The sequence below is a fragment of the Ursus maritimus genome, unplaced genomic scaffold (genome assembly GCF_017311325.1).
Source record: "Ursus maritimus isolate PB19 unplaced genomic scaffold, ASM1731132v1 scaffold_10, whole genome shotgun sequence".
NCBI classification, from domain to species: Eukaryota; Metazoa; Chordata; class Mammalia; order Carnivora; family Ursidae; genus Ursus; species Ursus maritimus.
The window spans coordinates 76,806,069-76,822,654 of NW_024423344.1; the positions used below are offsets into that span (position 1 = coordinate 76,806,069).

A 16,586-nucleotide genomic window follows, 5' to 3' on the forward strand; every position below is an offset into this window, starting at 1 on the left:
CCTCCCCTGCCCCTCTTCTTATCCAAGCCTCTCCCCTTGTCCACATCAGTGTTCAAAGAGCCGTAAGGATGCATGCGGTGACCACCTTGTGCCCAGCCCCAGTCACACAGCACGGACTGGAAGTCTGAGACATGCTGACCCCAGGGGAGCATCTGGTCCTGAAAGGGAGCAGGAGCAGGGCATACCTGGTTCACCCTTCTCTCCCGCTGACCCTGGGATTCCGTCACTGCCGGGCTCCCCTTTCTGGCCGGCTGGGCCCGTGGGGCCAGGCTTCCCAGGAAGACCTAAGAGAGAAGAGTCACATCAGTCAGTCAGGCACAGATGCTCTCATGGCACTGGCTCTGCACACAAGACGCTTGTTCCGGACATTCCTTCAGGGAGCCATTACCCACAGCACTCCTGGTGTCCCCGAGGAATGTACATCAACCCCGAGGAATGTACATGGGCCGACACACAAACCGATTCTAGAACCAACTGGACCTAGCTGTACAGTCAGCTCAGCGACTGGTCCTAGCTCCTAACTGGTGGCCAGACCTCAGAAAGACCCCGCGAACCCCCTACGCATGGTTTGTTCATCTGAAACGAGGAGGGCTGGGCCACCCGGGGACACTCTGGGGTCCACGATGCGCCACCGTGAGGGAGGGCCCCTGGCCTCGTCCCACAGGCCCCTGTCTGCATTCTGAAAAGTGGTCTCTACCTGCTTCTCCTTTGATGCCGGGAATGCCATCCGATCCCGGGAGACCTTTGTCACCTTTTTCTCCAGGCAACCCGGGGCTTCCTAATGGGAAACATAAGACACCAGAATGCCATCAGTTTGAGTCTTTCCATCACCTTCGAACCCAAGCTCGGGAAGAGGCCCGGCTCACCTACCTGGATAGCCAACAGTCCCCGGTGATCCTTTGGGGCCTGGGGAGCCAGGGACCCCTGGGATGCCAGCACTTCCTTTTTCTCCCTTCTCTCCAGGACTCCCCGGAAAGCCTGTGATCCCTTGATCTCCCTGTGAGGAGACATTGGGCCCACTCATTTTATATCTGTCCCCAGACATAGGTCTGGGGGCCCCTTCTGGATCACAGTACGCATTTTGGTGCCATTAATGCTACCCTGGAGAATTCCATTTCCAGCTTTCTAGCAAAGAGTCAAAGTCCACGTCTGAAAAACGAGGACAAATGGGAAACCTGGAACAAAAGAGCCAATTATCTGTTTCTACTTTCCACGGTCCTCTTCACCCTTCCTTTCCAGCCCATGAGAGCTTGCTACCCTGCCTCTCCAACAGTCTCTCGATTCTTCCCAAGGAAGGGTGGTGGACAGAAGGCAGGAGGAACAACTTAGAGTAAGTTGGGGGACACTGTTCTGTGTTATGAGTGATTTAATGTGCTGAGCTACTCAGATGGCCGGGAGGGGGTGTTTCCAAGCAGGAGGCTGTTACCTTGTCCCCGGGACGGCCCGGAATTCCAATGCCAGGTAGGCCCGCCTGCCCTTTCTCTCCTTTTGCTCCTTTCTCCCCCGGTAATCCAGGGACGCCCTGCGGGCCGGGGATTCCAGGCACACCTTTTTCTCCAGGTGTCCCTATAAACGCAGACAATTGAAACTTGAATGTATTAGCAGGCGCTAATATTCCAAATAACAAGGCACCTTGATGGCCGGCAAGAACAAGGTAAAAGAACCTGTTTCCCTTGATTTATCCAACTCTCAGTTAGGCGGGCAGACACCAGGTGCCCACAGCACGTTAGTGCCACACCGGAAGTGTCTGTCCTGTCTTCTAGAGACCATCATTTTACAGAGAGAGAAGAAATGCATGAACTCCTTGGCATATTTACTTTGGCAGCAGTATAACAAACGTCTTCACGTTCTTTATTCTACAATCAGTGCACATTACCCAGAAGAATCAGAGGGGCCGTGAGGCGGGCTGTCGAGGGGAAATGCATACCTGGTCTCATAACACGCTGGTATGCAGACCTATTTACAAACAGGTGTAAACAGCAAGCTAGATGTCTCTGTGTCAAATGGGGGCGAGCAGGCCCCTCGTGAAGGCATTGGTAGGGCTAGAGAGGCCGGCTTCCTGCCTTGGCTCTCCCTTCCCAGCGGGTTCTGAGAGGTGCTAGCCCAGGACCCACCTGAGGCCAGCACTCTCTCTCACCCGCCTCCTCACGGGAGCTGCTGGCAGAGTTGGGGCCAGTTCAGGATTGGGGCAGAGGAGCCCAGAGGACTCGTCCAGGCTGGCACCACAGGGTGCTAGCGGCTGGCCCAGACGTGTAGGGAACCAGACCGCACCGGGAGATGGTGGCCAGGTGGACAGTCACCTGGAGGTAATCGAAAGGGGACGGTAGGCAGCCCTTGTTTTATTTTACTGAACTGTGATTTTTTTTCTAGCAGTGGTCACTGTGTCAGCCAAGTGCCATTGATCCTGAGGCAGGAGACCACACAGAACTGAAGCTGTGCATTGGGGTAAAAGACACGTGTGCCTGGATTATGCCCTCGGGAGATGCGTACCCTCCAACAGGCCTGTCCCACCAGTCCAGGCACGGTCTTTTCTTTAGAAACAAGACCCCTTATCCGAATCCAATGTACCTGGCAGGCCCATTCCACCAACCGATCCTTTGGGTCCAGGGAGTCCTGGGGCACCCGGGGTTCCACCTATGCCTGGGTCACCTTTAGGTCCTAGGATAACAGAGAAAAACCCACCAGATTAATGCCTATGAAAAGTGCCAGGTGACACGTCCTTAGCACGAGCTCCTGCTGTGTGGGGAACTTGAACTTCACCCCATACCTGGCTGCCCAGGATGTCCCGCCTGGCCATCCTTTCCAGGCACTCCTGGGGTTCCAGGATCTCCCCGGGATCCTTTATCACCAGTCGGTCCAATTTGTCCTGCATATCACAGAAAAAAGGTGATGAGGACCCACGTCTGCGTATACAGCCAACTGTCGCAGAAACACAGGCTGGGTTCATATTCCCGTGCAGAGCTATACCACTGGTCAGACACGCAGCTCTACCCCGCCCCCCACCGACCCGCCGTCCACTCACCTTTCTCTCCTTGGTCTCCCTTCTGACCCTTCATGCTGCCCATGTCCACCTTATCCATGGAGCCAGGCTTGCCAGGGAGACCCACGTCTCCTTTGTCCCCCTTGAAGCCGGGGTCTCCCCTGGGCCCTGAGGAGCCCGGGAAGCCGTGGTCCCCTGCACAGGAAAGAGAAGGCGCCGGTGAAATATGGCCAAGGTCTCAGAGGCAGCGACGCGGTGTGCACTTCTGCTAAGGGAGGTAGGAAGACGCACAGCCTATCCACAGGCAGCACAAAGTAGCGGTACACGGCGAGTGTCGAGCTACCCATCAGAATCTGGCCCCGGGAAGGGAACAGTAGAGCCATTTTTCAGAATTCATTATTTGCTAATGACTCTATTATATATGTCACTCTGCTTATTATCGGTTTAAATACTTTACACTTTCTCTTTCCTAAGGAACTTCATCGTGTCTGTTTGATACAAAACAATAAAATGGGATTTTCTTATTCTACTAAACAAATGACTATTTCTATGTCTCACAAAATCAATTTGTTAAAAAAACATATTTTGGACCAATTTCAAATAACAAGGTGAGAAATAAAAATTAAGAATTGTAAATTTGCCCAGTTTGCTAATTTGATTCTAAGGACTCGGTTCCTGTGATCTTGTAGGACTGAAGATTCCCACCAATTCTATAAAAACAAACAAACTCAAATGCACCATAAGGAACAGCTGAAAACCTGTCCTCTGTCAGGTTTGGGCAGAGTACAGGCCCTGCTCCCACATGCACTGCACACCAGGAGCTCCCACCGGAGGAGCAGGTCTTCTCAACCCTTATGGGACCTTCTTGACTTCTTTCCTCCACCTCTTACAATGAAATGTGACTACAACCACTCCAGAGTTCCCAAGAGACACGGAGACATAGCCATAAGACGGGCTCTTCTAGAGATGCCCGCTCCCTACCTTTTTCTCCTGGTAATCCTGGCAGGCCCGCTGGTCCCGGTGAGCCAGGCTGCCCTGGGGTCCCCATGACGCCCATCTCTCCCTTGGGACCTGTGGCCAGACGGAAGGACTGTGAATGCTGACTACAGATGCTACGGGTCACGAACAGACAAGGGCTGGAGTTCACAAATCATTTACCTGGAAACCCAGGAACCCCAGGTGTGCCCTGCTGTCCAGGAAGACCAGGGTGCCCCGACTGTCCCGTCAGGCCAGGCAGCCCTTGGGACCCTTTATCTCCTTTGGGACCTGGCATGTCCAGGCCTGGAAATCCGGGGAAGCCCTTCTCTCCTTTCACTCCGGGAGGGCCTGGGGGGCGAAGAGCAAGAGCAGTTAGCAGGATCTTCCGGGAGCTCTGCAGGGCACCCTCCCGGGGTCCGCTGGAGCTTTCTGCAGGAGGCACATGAGCATGCATGCCTGCGCTGGGGGCCGGGATGCTCCCACCATCCCAGGTGACGGCGTCTGGAGCCATGAGGCAGTCCTGGGGGGACAAGGCTTGGAGACCAAGCCCACCTCTCTGCCATCAGGGGGCGGCAGTCACCACTGCCAGCACCCCCAGGCCTGTCTGCAGTGTTTGCACCCAACGTTAGCTACTTTTCAACCGTGTTTGGGGATCGTCTTGTTGGCCCACCAGCATGGTCTTAGTTCTAGGACCGGTCACTAAAGGCAAAGGCAGCTCCTAGCCGTGGACCAGTCAGTTTACAGTATCCACAACTTACTAATAACCCCCCATGGAAAAGTAAGATGGGGACGCCAGTCATTTTGAATTAAATGAAAATGTCACTGTAGATACATAAAGGGGAGGCTCTCTGGCCCATAAACCAAGTTCAGTGGGAGGAAGAAAAAGACACCTACCACTTTTCATTTCAGTGAACAATTAGACCGGTTTCCACAAAGCAGAATCACCCTTTCCCCCTTTTATTCACGAGGGAGCACTAGTCCCCACTCCACGCAGCCTGCTGGCGGCCCGTCCCCTCCGTTAGTGTGCTCTGGGCAAGCAGTAACTGTCCCCACTCCACGCAGCCTCCTGATGGCCTGTCCCCTCTGTTAGCGTGCTCTGGGCAAGCAGTAACTGTAGCAGAGTGTCCCATCACCTGAGGACCCGGGTGGTCCCTGTCCTCCAGGGGGGCCCATCGCTCCGGGGGGGCCAATTCCAGGAGCTCCTGGAGCTCCTTTGGGACCTTGTAATCCAGGCGGTCCTGGGTCACCTGGATGGGGAGAAATTGTAAATAAATTGCATTCAGACCATAGCACGTCTCATAACATACTCTCCCCACCCACACGATAAACCACAACAACACAATACCGTAAGCTCTAGCCTCCTACAATTTCCATCATTCACTCAACACACATTTACAGAGCACCTGACAGGGCCTTCGTGGACACCAGAGAAACGGGCCCAGCCCCTGCCGCCATCTAGACTTGTCTGTAAGAAGTCACCTCAGGGCCTCGGGCGGCTCAGTCAGGTGAGCGTCGGACTCCAGATTTCAGCTCAGGTCATGATCCCAGGGTTGTGGGATTGAGCCCCGCATTAGGTTCCCCGCTCAGTGAGGAGTCTGCTTGAGATTCTCCCTCTCCCTCTTGTCCTCCCCTTGCTCTTGCTCTCTCTCTCTCTAAATAAATAAATAAATAAAAATCTTAAAAAAAAAAAAAAGTTACCTCTGATTCCCTGAAGGCCTGGGGGGCCAATAGCACCATGCTCTCCCGGAACACCTGGTCCCCCGATGTTCCCCTTCTCCCCAGGTGTGCCAGGAACGCCAGGAAGACCTGGCAATCCTTTGAGTCCTGGTAGACCAACTCCGGGCTCTCCCTGGAAATTCCCGAAGCACAGAGAAGCCAGTTCACAAGCACAGCCCATGAGCTCATCAGGGCACAGGTACAGACGGTCAATAAGGACATGAGTCCAACAACCCTCCAGCTTGCGAAGCCCTGACACAGATGATCGTTCCCTTCCAATCTCATGACACGTCGGAGGTGGCTCATTTTTATCAGTTTAATTCTACAAAGGAGGAAAATCGAGGCTCCCCACAACAAGGTCCTTTTCCCAAGGAAAATCAAGGTCCCCACAGCTGAATGCCTTGTCCAAGTCACAGAGGCAGGATTCCCACCCGGGGCCCCAGCCCTCTGCTCAGCTTTGTGTCTGTGAAGAGCTTAGAGCAAAGCCACATGTGATTTGTGACTGGCACACGGACACCTTCTGAGAAGCCGGAAGCACTCCAGGACTGGACCAGCACACATCTACTGAGGTTTTTCTTTAAACGAAGGCTTTCACATCAAATTAAACACGTAAAACAGTGTCATGAATCTAAGGGCTTTGATAAAGGCAGACGATTGAAAACAAAGCATTCTGAAGGCCCGAGGTCCGGGACACAGGCCGTGCCAGGCGGCAGGTGCACGCTGCGTCACAGTGACCCTCTGCTGTCCACTGGGAGCGACAACCTACAGATGAAGACTAATCTGTGGGCACTGGTGACTCCTCTACGTGTCCCAGCAGCAAATTCACAAAATGGAAGGAACCAAATCCAAGGGATTTTTGAAAAAGTACCGTATTTTAAATCATAAACCAAATTCTGATCCAATCCCATCTGCATTTCCTAACGCACAAGCCTCCCGTGTTTAAGGTGATCCGCACGGCACCACCACGGACTAGTGCTTCAGATCAAGTGCAGGTTACAGGGGGAAGCCGTCTCAGCCACAGGGAGCAGGGACACCATGAAGTTAGATGTTTTTGAGGAGGATGCTTCCTTGGAATCACTGACACACAGCTGCCTCCATGTGCACCTGCCCGATGCCCACAGCTGCTACCTGCCCGTGCGCACCTGCCCAATACCCATAGTCGCTAACTGCCCTCACAACAGAAAGGGAATACTCCAGGCTAGCTCTTTCACTGGCAAAGTGAAACTACTGCCCTTGGCCTTTTCTCCTATTTCACACGATGCCCTCTAGCAAAATCAGAACAGGAAAAGATCTATCCGTTGGTCAGCTATACTTGCTGAGTGGAATTTCAAGTATCAGCAAGAGGCAGAGAGATGTTTAAGGCAAGGAGAGTCCCAAAGTCACACTAGCCCAGGGGTCCCCAACTAGGGTCATTTCCCCCCTGGGTGACATTTGGTAATGTCCAGAGATAGTTTTGGGTGTCACGACTGGAGATGGATGTAGGGTGTTCCTCTGGTATCTGTGGGTAGAGGCCACGGAGGGGGTGGCTAAAGCCCCACCATGTCCCAGGCAGCCCCCGCTACAAAGAATTACTGGGCCAGACAGAATGTCAGTAAAACGAGACTCTCCCAGGTGGCTTGCACACAGCTTTCTCCTGCCACTCCCAGTACGACCTACCCTGGACCCCAACATGCGGTACACACGTAGGCAAGCACGTACTCAGAAAGCTGGAACAAACGATTCCCCGCAAAACACCAACTACCAGGTACCATGCACTTCCTTCTTTTCTACTCTGTGCTATTTCTTTAACCAACAAAGCATGCTGCTCCAACATAACCATGACACGAGTCAGCCACATTTTATGTGTCTAATTAATAACCAGGATGAGGAAACAGCAATCCAGGGAACACTCAGCACCCACCTTTTGGCCAGGCACACCTGGGTTGCCAGGTAAGCCATTAAATCCCGGGCGGCCTGGACTGCCAGGAGGTCCCACGTCTCCGGGTAAGCCATCAACACCTGTTAGGAAGGGTCACAGAAATCACTAAGGTGCTAATGCCAGTCTCTACTTTCCTCGCTTCCCTCACACTTGCTCAGATGCCCCCGAACTCACTGGACTGGCCAACAACAAGGAGCCCTTCAAGGTGGTTCTAAAAAGAGCGTGAGGCCTCGCTAGCCATCGGCGGAGCCACCGGCGCCAGCCGGGGCAGCCTGGGTACGACAGACTGCACGCAGTGCCTGTCGCCCTCCTGGTCTCTCCCCCACCATCCCCTCTTCCTTCTCTTCCGCTCAGCATTTCCTCCCATCCTACCCCGCAAACAAAACAAAGACCACCACGGCACATGCACCTGGGGTGGCCCTCCCGCTCTGCGGCTCCGAGCATGGCCCCTCGTTCGAGAGCGCACCCAGACCCACTGGAGCAGACCGGCATTTTCATGAGATGCCCCTGGCTTCCCAGACGCGCGCTGGTGGGAGCAGCACCGCTGCAGACCACGGGCTCTCGAACACGGCTGCACCTCACTGGGGGTGCGTGGGGCATTTAGAGACCGTCTGGGTCCCAATCCTAGAGGGCCCGATGGGCTAACGGACACCCGTGGCTCTACCGTGCACGAAGGTCCCCCGTGGGATGCAGGGGTCCACGATGCACGGTAATTTGTAAGTGTGCAGAGGTATAAACCCCATCACACGTGCTGGGGGCTGCGGTACTGAGGGGTCTCGTCAGAGAGTGGACCTGACCGCCCACCCGCGTCCGCATCGCCAAGCTTTGTGTGAGCGGGCAGCCAGTCCCCGATGAGCAGACCTTAGCAGCTAACTTCTACCTCTCAGGATGGCGAGACGGCACTCGCAGGGGAGGGGGTAGGGCTCAGGAAGAGGCAGAAAGCCTAAGCACCGTCCCTGTGAACCGGGAGGGTCGCCGAGGGCCTTCTGCCCTGTAAGCCGGACGGACGTGGCCACGTGCATGTGCGGGTGTGACGCAGTGCCCGGAGGGGTGTGCAGGCCTATAACTCTGCCAACAGGGGCGACACAGGCTCAGCCTCTGGAAAAGAAGCTGGGAGCCTGGAGAGCTCTTTCCACTAGGTTTTGCACACACGGCCAGTAAAACTGGGGCCAGGATACAGGCCCAAGCAGGAAAGAGAAGCCCCTTTTGTGCACAGCGTGGGCTCAGTCCTGGACGGAGGTCTACGATGGCAAGTCTACGTCAGGACCCACACGCAGGAAGGACAGACCCACGAGAGCAACAGACAGTGAAACTGTCCTCCTGATCGCCTTACTCTTTCCAGAAAGAAGTTCTGGCTTTAACATGTCAGCACCTTGCACAGGTCCAGGCTCTGCAGTGCAGGGGCCAGAGACTTCACCCCCTGAGAGAGAAGCCCCCTCCCTCATATTCCCCAGCTCCCTTCCCTCTAATCCACACCCAGCCTGGCACAGGTCCTGGCTGCTCTGTGTGTCTCCTGCACTGATGAGGAGAGAGCCCTGAAATGTGGCTTCTGCTAGCTTCCCGGGCGGCTGCCGGGTCCTGACGTCGCAACCCCTCCCGGCTGACTCCCACCGCATTGGCGACGGCATTCACTGTCCTCCAGGCTTCCGCAAGCTCCCCTGAAGGACTAGTCACTAACTCAAATAGTGTGTTTACATGCATAGCCTCCTCCCTGCTATGATTTATGAGAAGGAACAGAACGGCCACGGCCCTCAGTGACAACCAGCCAGGGAACGGAGGTGACAGCGGGGGCCTGAGTGGGCTGTGGGCAGAGCAATGGCCCCACTCGGGTGCCGGCTTGTCCTGCAGGCTTACCTTTGGGGCCAGGGGGCCCTGGAAATCCGATTCCGGGCTGGCCAATAGTGCCCTTCTCTCCTGGCAGGCCCGGCCTTCCTGGGGTTCCAGGAAAACCTCGGTCACCTGTTGTGAGCAAGACCAACAGTCAGGGTGAGAAAAACCTGCAACTATTCTGATTGTTATCTTGGGGCAAACGAGCGCACTCAAAGTACCTTGCGGCCCCGGGAAACCTGGGGATCCCGGAAGTCCTTGTGTTCCAGGGGGACCAGGTAGGGGCACGGCTTTTCCTGCTTCACCCTTGGGACCTAGGGGAAGAGCAAAGACACTGTGTAAGAGCCCGCATCCCAACCCAAGCAAGGACACAGTGACGGAGTCCGCGTCCCATCCCGAGGGAGCCAGCATCCCGTCATGAGCACGCACCCCATCCTGAGCGAAGACGTGGCAAGGGAGCCCGCATCCCGTCCCGAGCAAGGACACAGTGACGGAGCCCACATCCCATCCCAAGCAAGGACACAGCAAGTGAGCCCGCATCCTGACCCCAGCACACTGTCTACCTACAGAGCAGCCCACCTGCATGCCTCCACTTTCTGCTTCTACTTTTCTAGAATCTTTCACAGAGAGTTCTTCCTCTTTTCCCCAAAGTTTATGGCCAAAAGGACCTAGATGTTTGACACATGAATTCCCTAAGAGTCTAAAATAAGAGTCACAAAAAACTAGAAAATCTGTAACAACAAGAGGTGAGATGACCCTGAGTAATTTCTTAATTAGCCTGTCTGGAAAAGTCAAACCATTTAGTGTTCTCCCTCAGTGTATCAGACAATACCAATTCTACACTGCTTTGAGGCAGACCTAAATTATGTTCATCTGGTGCTAAATTATCTTCAGGACGTGCTAAGTGGGTGACTCAGCACAATCCAAACACATGCAGCGGGTCTGGAGCAGCCCGGGCACGAGGTGCAGCCCGGCCGCGGGCGCTCGTGCCTGGGACATCCACCGGGGGTCAGGATTTAGCTGCTAGCACAAGACCAAAGCGTCACCTCCAGGACGTGTGCAGGGACTCTTCACACACCCTATATGAATGCAGGACATAGGGGGCCTCCCAGGAACAGCCAACACATTCTTTCACTGTAGACTCTGAGAAATGCCAACCGACTCACCCCAACACATACTTGCTATCAGTTCCTCCCTGGGAACAAGGCTTTAATGTCACCAGAGTAAACACGGCTCTGGCAGATCAAAGCAGCCTGCGTTTCTAATCCAAAAGCTGCCTGGGTCTGGATGGCCAAGCAAGTCTACAGAATGCAGACAGCTGACCAACAGCACTGTCAACACCTCCTTCAGGAACCTTCTTCCTTCCCTTCTGCTCAGATGCATCTGTGTGTGCCCCAGTTGGTCTTTCTGATGGTAGCTCCTGGCCAAGAAGTGCCTGATTCCTTTTTACAGCTCTGCAAGTTTTCAGATTCAAAGAACACTCGAGATGCTGATTTTGGAGTCAGGAGCTATGGGGGAAGAGATCAGAGGTCCCTTTTCCAAGATGGGGGGTAGGGCGGTCTTCCTAGGTCAAACCCAGTATTTCTCTGCCCCGAAGGAGTCACAAAAGAGACATTTCTGGGATCCTTGCTAAACCAAGAACAATCATCGAGGCAGTCATAATTGGGTGCTAGGTAATCACTGGCCACACAACCAGTGAGAACGGCAGTAAGAACTACATCAGGGCGCTATGCTTGCACTTCCAACAAAGACAGGCTAACGTGCCCTGTGTTGGAGAGCTTATGAATTTGACACTGTGATGTAATAAGAAAGTCATAGTTCCCGGTGGGATAGGAACTGATACAACTCAGGCTGACATAGGGCTTGGGACAGAATCGACGGATCGGTGAGCATGAAAGCCATGCAGTTGTCCCCCCTTATCAACGCTCCACTTTGTCTCTTCCCCGCGGTCAACCGTGGCGCAGCTCAGAACGTCTATGAAAACCTGATGCTGCGTATGTGCCCACGTCATTCTCGCGTCGCCTCACCACATGGGCATTCTGTCACATCCCCTCGTCACAAGAAGGGGGGTGTACACAGGACGAGAAGGTATGTTGCGAGAGACACACATCCACACAATCTTCATTGCACTGTGTGGTTATGAGCGTTCTATTACATCCTGGTCGTTCCCGGTAATCGCTTCCTGGGCCTAATTTACATACTAAACTTTGTCCCAGGTCTGTATGCACGGGAGAAAATTAGCGTATGTGCAGTTCGGTACTGTCCTGGCTTCAGGCTTCCACGGGAGTCCTGGAATGTGTCCCCCAAATATGGGGGGGCACCTGTCATCTAATTCCTCCTCCACAGTCCTCGTCGGCTGCTGTGGTCACACAGCTAGTCACTACGTGGTCCAAGCTTCACCAATCACACAACGGTAATCATCCAAAGGCCTTCCGTTCATTTTCACAACTTCTAGGACATTTCTTGGTCCTGCACTCTTCCTTCCCTCCTCCTCCGTGCCCACGCCTTTCCTGGCCTCTGCTCTCACAGTCCCAGAGGGGTTCTAGGAAATGACCGGAGTGCTCTGTTTCTAGCCTGAAGCGTATTCCACGACCCCTCCCGCGAGCCTGCCGCTTGCCAGGCCGGGGGACACCCCTTGACCACTTCTGTCCCCAATAACATGCAGGGTGCGGGGGGGGGGTGCGGTGAGCATGTCCATGGGAAAGCCTTGTGCGCGCCTCACTCCACGTGCTCTGCCAAAGGCCAGACGGTGCACACAGGGAGGGCTGGCCACGCCTGTCTGGCCGCTGCCGCCTCTCCACTCGGTGCAGCACTCGGCACACGGACCCAAGGGAGACATGCGGCACAAATGACCAAAGCCAGCACAGCCCTGAAGAGCAAGGCGAGGCAGAGACCACCCGGAATCAGCCCACAGGCCCCTGCCCGTCCATGGAGAGGTGAGACTACCTGGCTTGGAACATACAGAAGCCCACATGGACTGTCCCCCAGGGAGACACAGAAAATAGGTAAAGAGAAAAAAACAGGCTCGCGTAGGCATCCCTTCCACAGGAAAGGCCAGCTGGAACTGGAAGGCACTGTATCCTTATCAGAAGAAAAAGAACCTATCGATTCAGGTGCTTTGCAGCCAGATTCTACACGTGAATCTGGCCCTTCTGACACGAGTCCACAAGGTACAGTATTGCCACAGTAGGGCCCCAGCCAGGCCACCTCCTGGAAGAACGGACACCAGACTCCTGCCCTACGTCACGGAGCCCAGTGCCCTGTGCACCCGAGGTCCTCAGGCCTCACCTGGCTGGCCTGGGGATCCAGGGGTCCCTGGAAAACCCGCTTGTCCTTTGTCACCAACGGGGCCAATAGGGCCAAACCCTGGAGGCCCAGGAGGGCCGATGTCACCGCGACTGCCGGGGAATCCGACTCCCCCGGGGGGTCCACGCTCTCCTTTCAATCCTACTGAACCCTGACATGCAAAAAGAAAAAGAAACGTTATCAGCAGACAAACCAACACGTGCTCATCTCACATTCTTCCGCCATCTGTAGTAAATAAGTACCAGAGTTTAACTGGCTCATGCCACTTACTGACTTCGACCCTCCACAAAGGTCAACTGGAGGTTAATAGATGATGCCAGCATTCCTGTCTAAGCCAGGCAGGCACCCGCCCTCCACACAGGACGCACTTCAAAGAGGGAAGTATTTGTATCTGGAACCATCTTTTCAAGGCTAACTTGCAGGCCACCAACTCCAAACTTCACCTCCCATCTGCCATCCAAACGTCCAACACACAGATGCCTTCTGGATGCCCCGAAATGTGTCAGAAGACATCGGTGCGCTGTCCTATTGCTCCCGTCAACAGCATCGACACCTACGTTTGCAGATTTAAGTCTCCCCAAGGACCACTGAACATCATGTGTAATAATCACCACCCAAATGAAAATACGTAGCTACGATTCAAATCATTCGTTTCTTCATTTTTCGCAGATCCACTTATAAAGTGTGTGTTCCAAGTCTGAAAATAGACATACCGGGGAGCCTTTGGGGCCGGGCAGACCCGGATGGCCATCTCTCCCAGGAGACCCTGCTCTGCCTGGCATCCCGGGCTGTCCTGGAAAGCCTGGGTCTCCTTTGTCTCCTTTGAGCCGTGCGTCGAAGTAAATCTCACCAGGCTCTCCCTTGGCTCCTGGCTGGCCCATCAGCCCTGGTGAGCCTTGCGGGCCCTACAAGCACAAAGTGGAAGACATCAGTCCACAAAATGAGCCAGCATGATCATTACACATCCAACAATATTAAGAAGCCACCTCCTTGAATAACTGCAGTATGTTCAATCTTGTTTATTTCCTAGAAGCAAGCCAATAAGTCTGTGACAAAGCCATGATCTGTCCTCTCACTTCTTGTGTTTCTCCTAAAAACACCTGAAAAAAAGTCTTCCCGAGGTATTACAAACAGGCCAGGCTATGATGGGGGGAATGAGAGTGTGGTACCAGGCTCCCAGCCTGTAGGACAGTTGTCAGAGAACCTGCTTGTCCCTTACAACTGCTAACGTTCACAAGAACATTCTAGCAAGTGCTGGAAGCTGCTGAGTGTGTCACCTCTGGGGCCCAGACACTAGGGAAAGGGGTTCCAGGTGCAGACAGGTGAAGCGTCTGAGGGCAGGATGGCAACAGTGAGAGAGAGTCTGGGGAGCAAGCGCTGGCCAGCTCCATCACCGCTGTTTTGAGCAGTCAGCAAAAAAGATCGGACTTTCCCAGGAGACACACCCTAGCACATTTTCCAGTTCCTGGAAAGTTAAATCTTCAAGGAACACCCACACCCACAGATGGTCTCTCCTCCAGCCTCTCAGAATTGGGGTTCACAAGGTTTTCAGATACTTGTCTCAAGTACTTGTTCCCTTAGGCCTGAGAAAGAAATCTCTCAGCCTCCCTGCTGACTTGGCAGGATTCAGACTCTTGGACAACTCACTTAATTTGAATTCCTTCTCACACACTCCTTCTGAAGCCACTCTTGATGTGTGCGAGCCACATGTGTCCACACACTTCTGTGTGGGTGTGTAACACAGACAGGAAGGAGCTGGCAGACAAGGGACAGACCAAAATTCACACAATCTGCAGATTTTAGAGTGGGCACCATTTATGAATCATGCGCCACCGTGCATCACGGCCTTCGGCACACCACTCCTGACGCAGAGCCCCGCTGTGCCGGCAAAATGCCAGAAGCACCTTCTAGCAGGTGAGGGAGCGGACCCTCCAAGAACCTTGGCGGGCGGTCATGGAAAAGTTCAAAGGTGGTATGGTATTCTGTAGCTTTCTCTCTCGAGGTATCATTAGCTCCCACGCATCCTTAAATCCCAGCTCAACTGTGACTCCTCCGTGAAGCCCTCCCTGACGCGTGTGCTGGGTTTCCACGGTGGAGCGAACGGTCCTCCTTACAGAAACTCTTCTCCTTGCACATCTTTCTCTCCACGGATCTTCGGGAGTATTGAGGGCAGGCCTAAGGCTTTCTAACTTTGTGCCCTGAACATCTGCAGCTAGGCAGGTACTTCTGCGGGAAGCAGAAGTTGAACTGGCAATATTCACCCATAACAAATAAACCCCAATGTAAGAAATGACAACCAATGTATATTTTTCTCAACCTGGAAGGATCAGGGTTACTTTACGGTGATTACTCATAACCTAGAAATACAGTTTTCTAGGACTGTGCGCATACAGTGAGGAAATATCATTTTTTATCTTGCTAATGGTGACCTTGCCACCTATCATTCAAGGAAGAAATCTAGATCCTTTTTTTGAAAGGGGACAACTTGACCCTAGGACACCTCCTGTGGCTTCTCTGCCACAGAACGTCTTAATCTTAAGCGACTCAAAGGTCTTTGGATCCACATCTCTTGACATAAATGAGGAGGAATCAAACGCTGCCTTGAACACTTCGCCTTGGAGCCGTAAATTGGAGGAGATCCAACGACTACACGGTCTGCTTCTAAAAAGCGCGGCCACCGCGGGGTGTCACAGCTCCTTTCAACTGACCGTCCCGATGGCCCCGAAACCCGCTCAGGTCCCCGTGTGGAGCCAGCCTCTTGTGCCTGTCCCTCTTTCCCAAAATCCAACCCTTGGCCTTCAAAAGGACATGTCACAGAAACGCGATCCAAATCAAACAGGAAATCCGAGCATTTCGTCTCTTTTCATCATCATCTACTTTCCAGGACGCTCCGCGGGTTCACGGGCACCTCTTGCAGCCCCAGCCTCATTCCAAATGAGAGGCCCCACCTGGGAGCCAGTTAAACCGTGGAGCTACGGGACAGCCTCAAATATAAGAAAAATTACTACCTGCTCAATTAAATTATTTACCCAGAAAACGGTTTCTAGAAACCTGGCCCTGCAGAGAAAGGAGCTCCTGATGGGGAAGGCAGGGGTCAGAAGTGCTGCTGTGCACTGGCTTTATTTTCTGCTTCATCAGGACTTGTCTTCAACTGTCCTTCTCCCTCCTTCCTCTTGTCCCATTTTTATTAGATTTGGGGCTGGGGGGCTGGTGTCTGGATGGGGTTTCAGGCAGAGCCGAGGCAGGAAGTTTCCAGGAAGGCCAAGTAGATAAAGACCATGTCCAGAGGTTAAAGGCACCCTCTGCTGCTTCTTCAAAGCACTTCTGCTTTGATCCCCACCAGAGTCAGGGCTTCCCAGTTATGTGAACTTCTCATTTATTTGGAAATATTTTAAACAATTGCGACTTGTAACTGAGCTCCCCAGGCACCAGGGAAGTTCTGGAAGCAGAATCCCGAGATCTCACTTCAAAGGAGGAAGCGATTGCTCAATCCCAGCTGCATCAGTGCCATTTCAACTCACTTCTGCCCTGACCCGCTTTTACAGAAGCTGCCAGCAATATTTTCAAACATTGCAAATGTTAAAGAGCTACATCAAAAAGGAATAAAATGCTAAAGATTTGACTTTCATTCTGGGACAGAAGAAAAAGGGAAAGCAAAAGGGAAAGCAGCAATGAAAGAGAGTGTGGAAAGTGGCTGACGCTTACAGAGTTGAGAAGAACAGAGAAAATGCGAGAACCAGGCCCCAAGGTTTACGCGCTTTAGACACAGAGCTGATTATGTGCAATAAAACGCCCTTCAATGTCTGGGATTATAACTATTCTCTTCTAGTCAATGGCTTCTTTTTTAAACAAACTGGGAAA

General features: G+C 53.4%; 1 protein-coding gene across 1 annotated transcript in view; it reads right to left on the reverse strand.

The window, feature by feature from the left end:
* The window catches only part of COL4A1 (collagen type IV alpha 1 chain), a 139,304-nt gene that overhangs the window by 18,073 nt on the left and 104,645 nt on the right, over positions 1-16,586 (reverse strand). Inside the window, exons 25-40 of the mRNA XM_040624541.1 lie at positions 13,439-13,630; positions 12,708-12,876; positions 9,641-9,733; positions 9,447-9,551; positions 7,575-7,672; positions 5,657-5,807; positions 5,092-5,205; positions 4,139-4,306; positions 3,962-4,051; positions 3,023-3,175; positions 2,768-2,866; positions 2,569-2,658; positions 1,427-1,566; positions 871-997; positions 698-778; positions 186-284 (exon numbers count right to left, since the gene is read on the reverse strand). Of these exons, the coding sequence (XP_040480475.1) occupies positions 186-284; positions 698-778; positions 871-997; positions 1,427-1,566; positions 2,569-2,658; positions 2,768-2,866; positions 3,023-3,175; positions 3,962-4,051; positions 4,139-4,306; positions 5,092-5,205; positions 5,657-5,807; positions 7,575-7,672; positions 9,447-9,551; positions 9,641-9,733; positions 12,708-12,876; positions 13,439-13,630 (1,969 nt within the window). The remainder of the gene's footprint in view (positions 1-185; positions 285-697; positions 779-870; positions 998-1,426; positions 1,567-2,568; positions 2,659-2,767; positions 2,867-3,022; positions 3,176-3,961; positions 4,052-4,138; positions 4,307-5,091; positions 5,206-5,656; positions 5,808-7,574; positions 7,673-9,446; positions 9,552-9,640; positions 9,734-12,707; positions 12,877-13,438; positions 13,631-16,586) is intronic.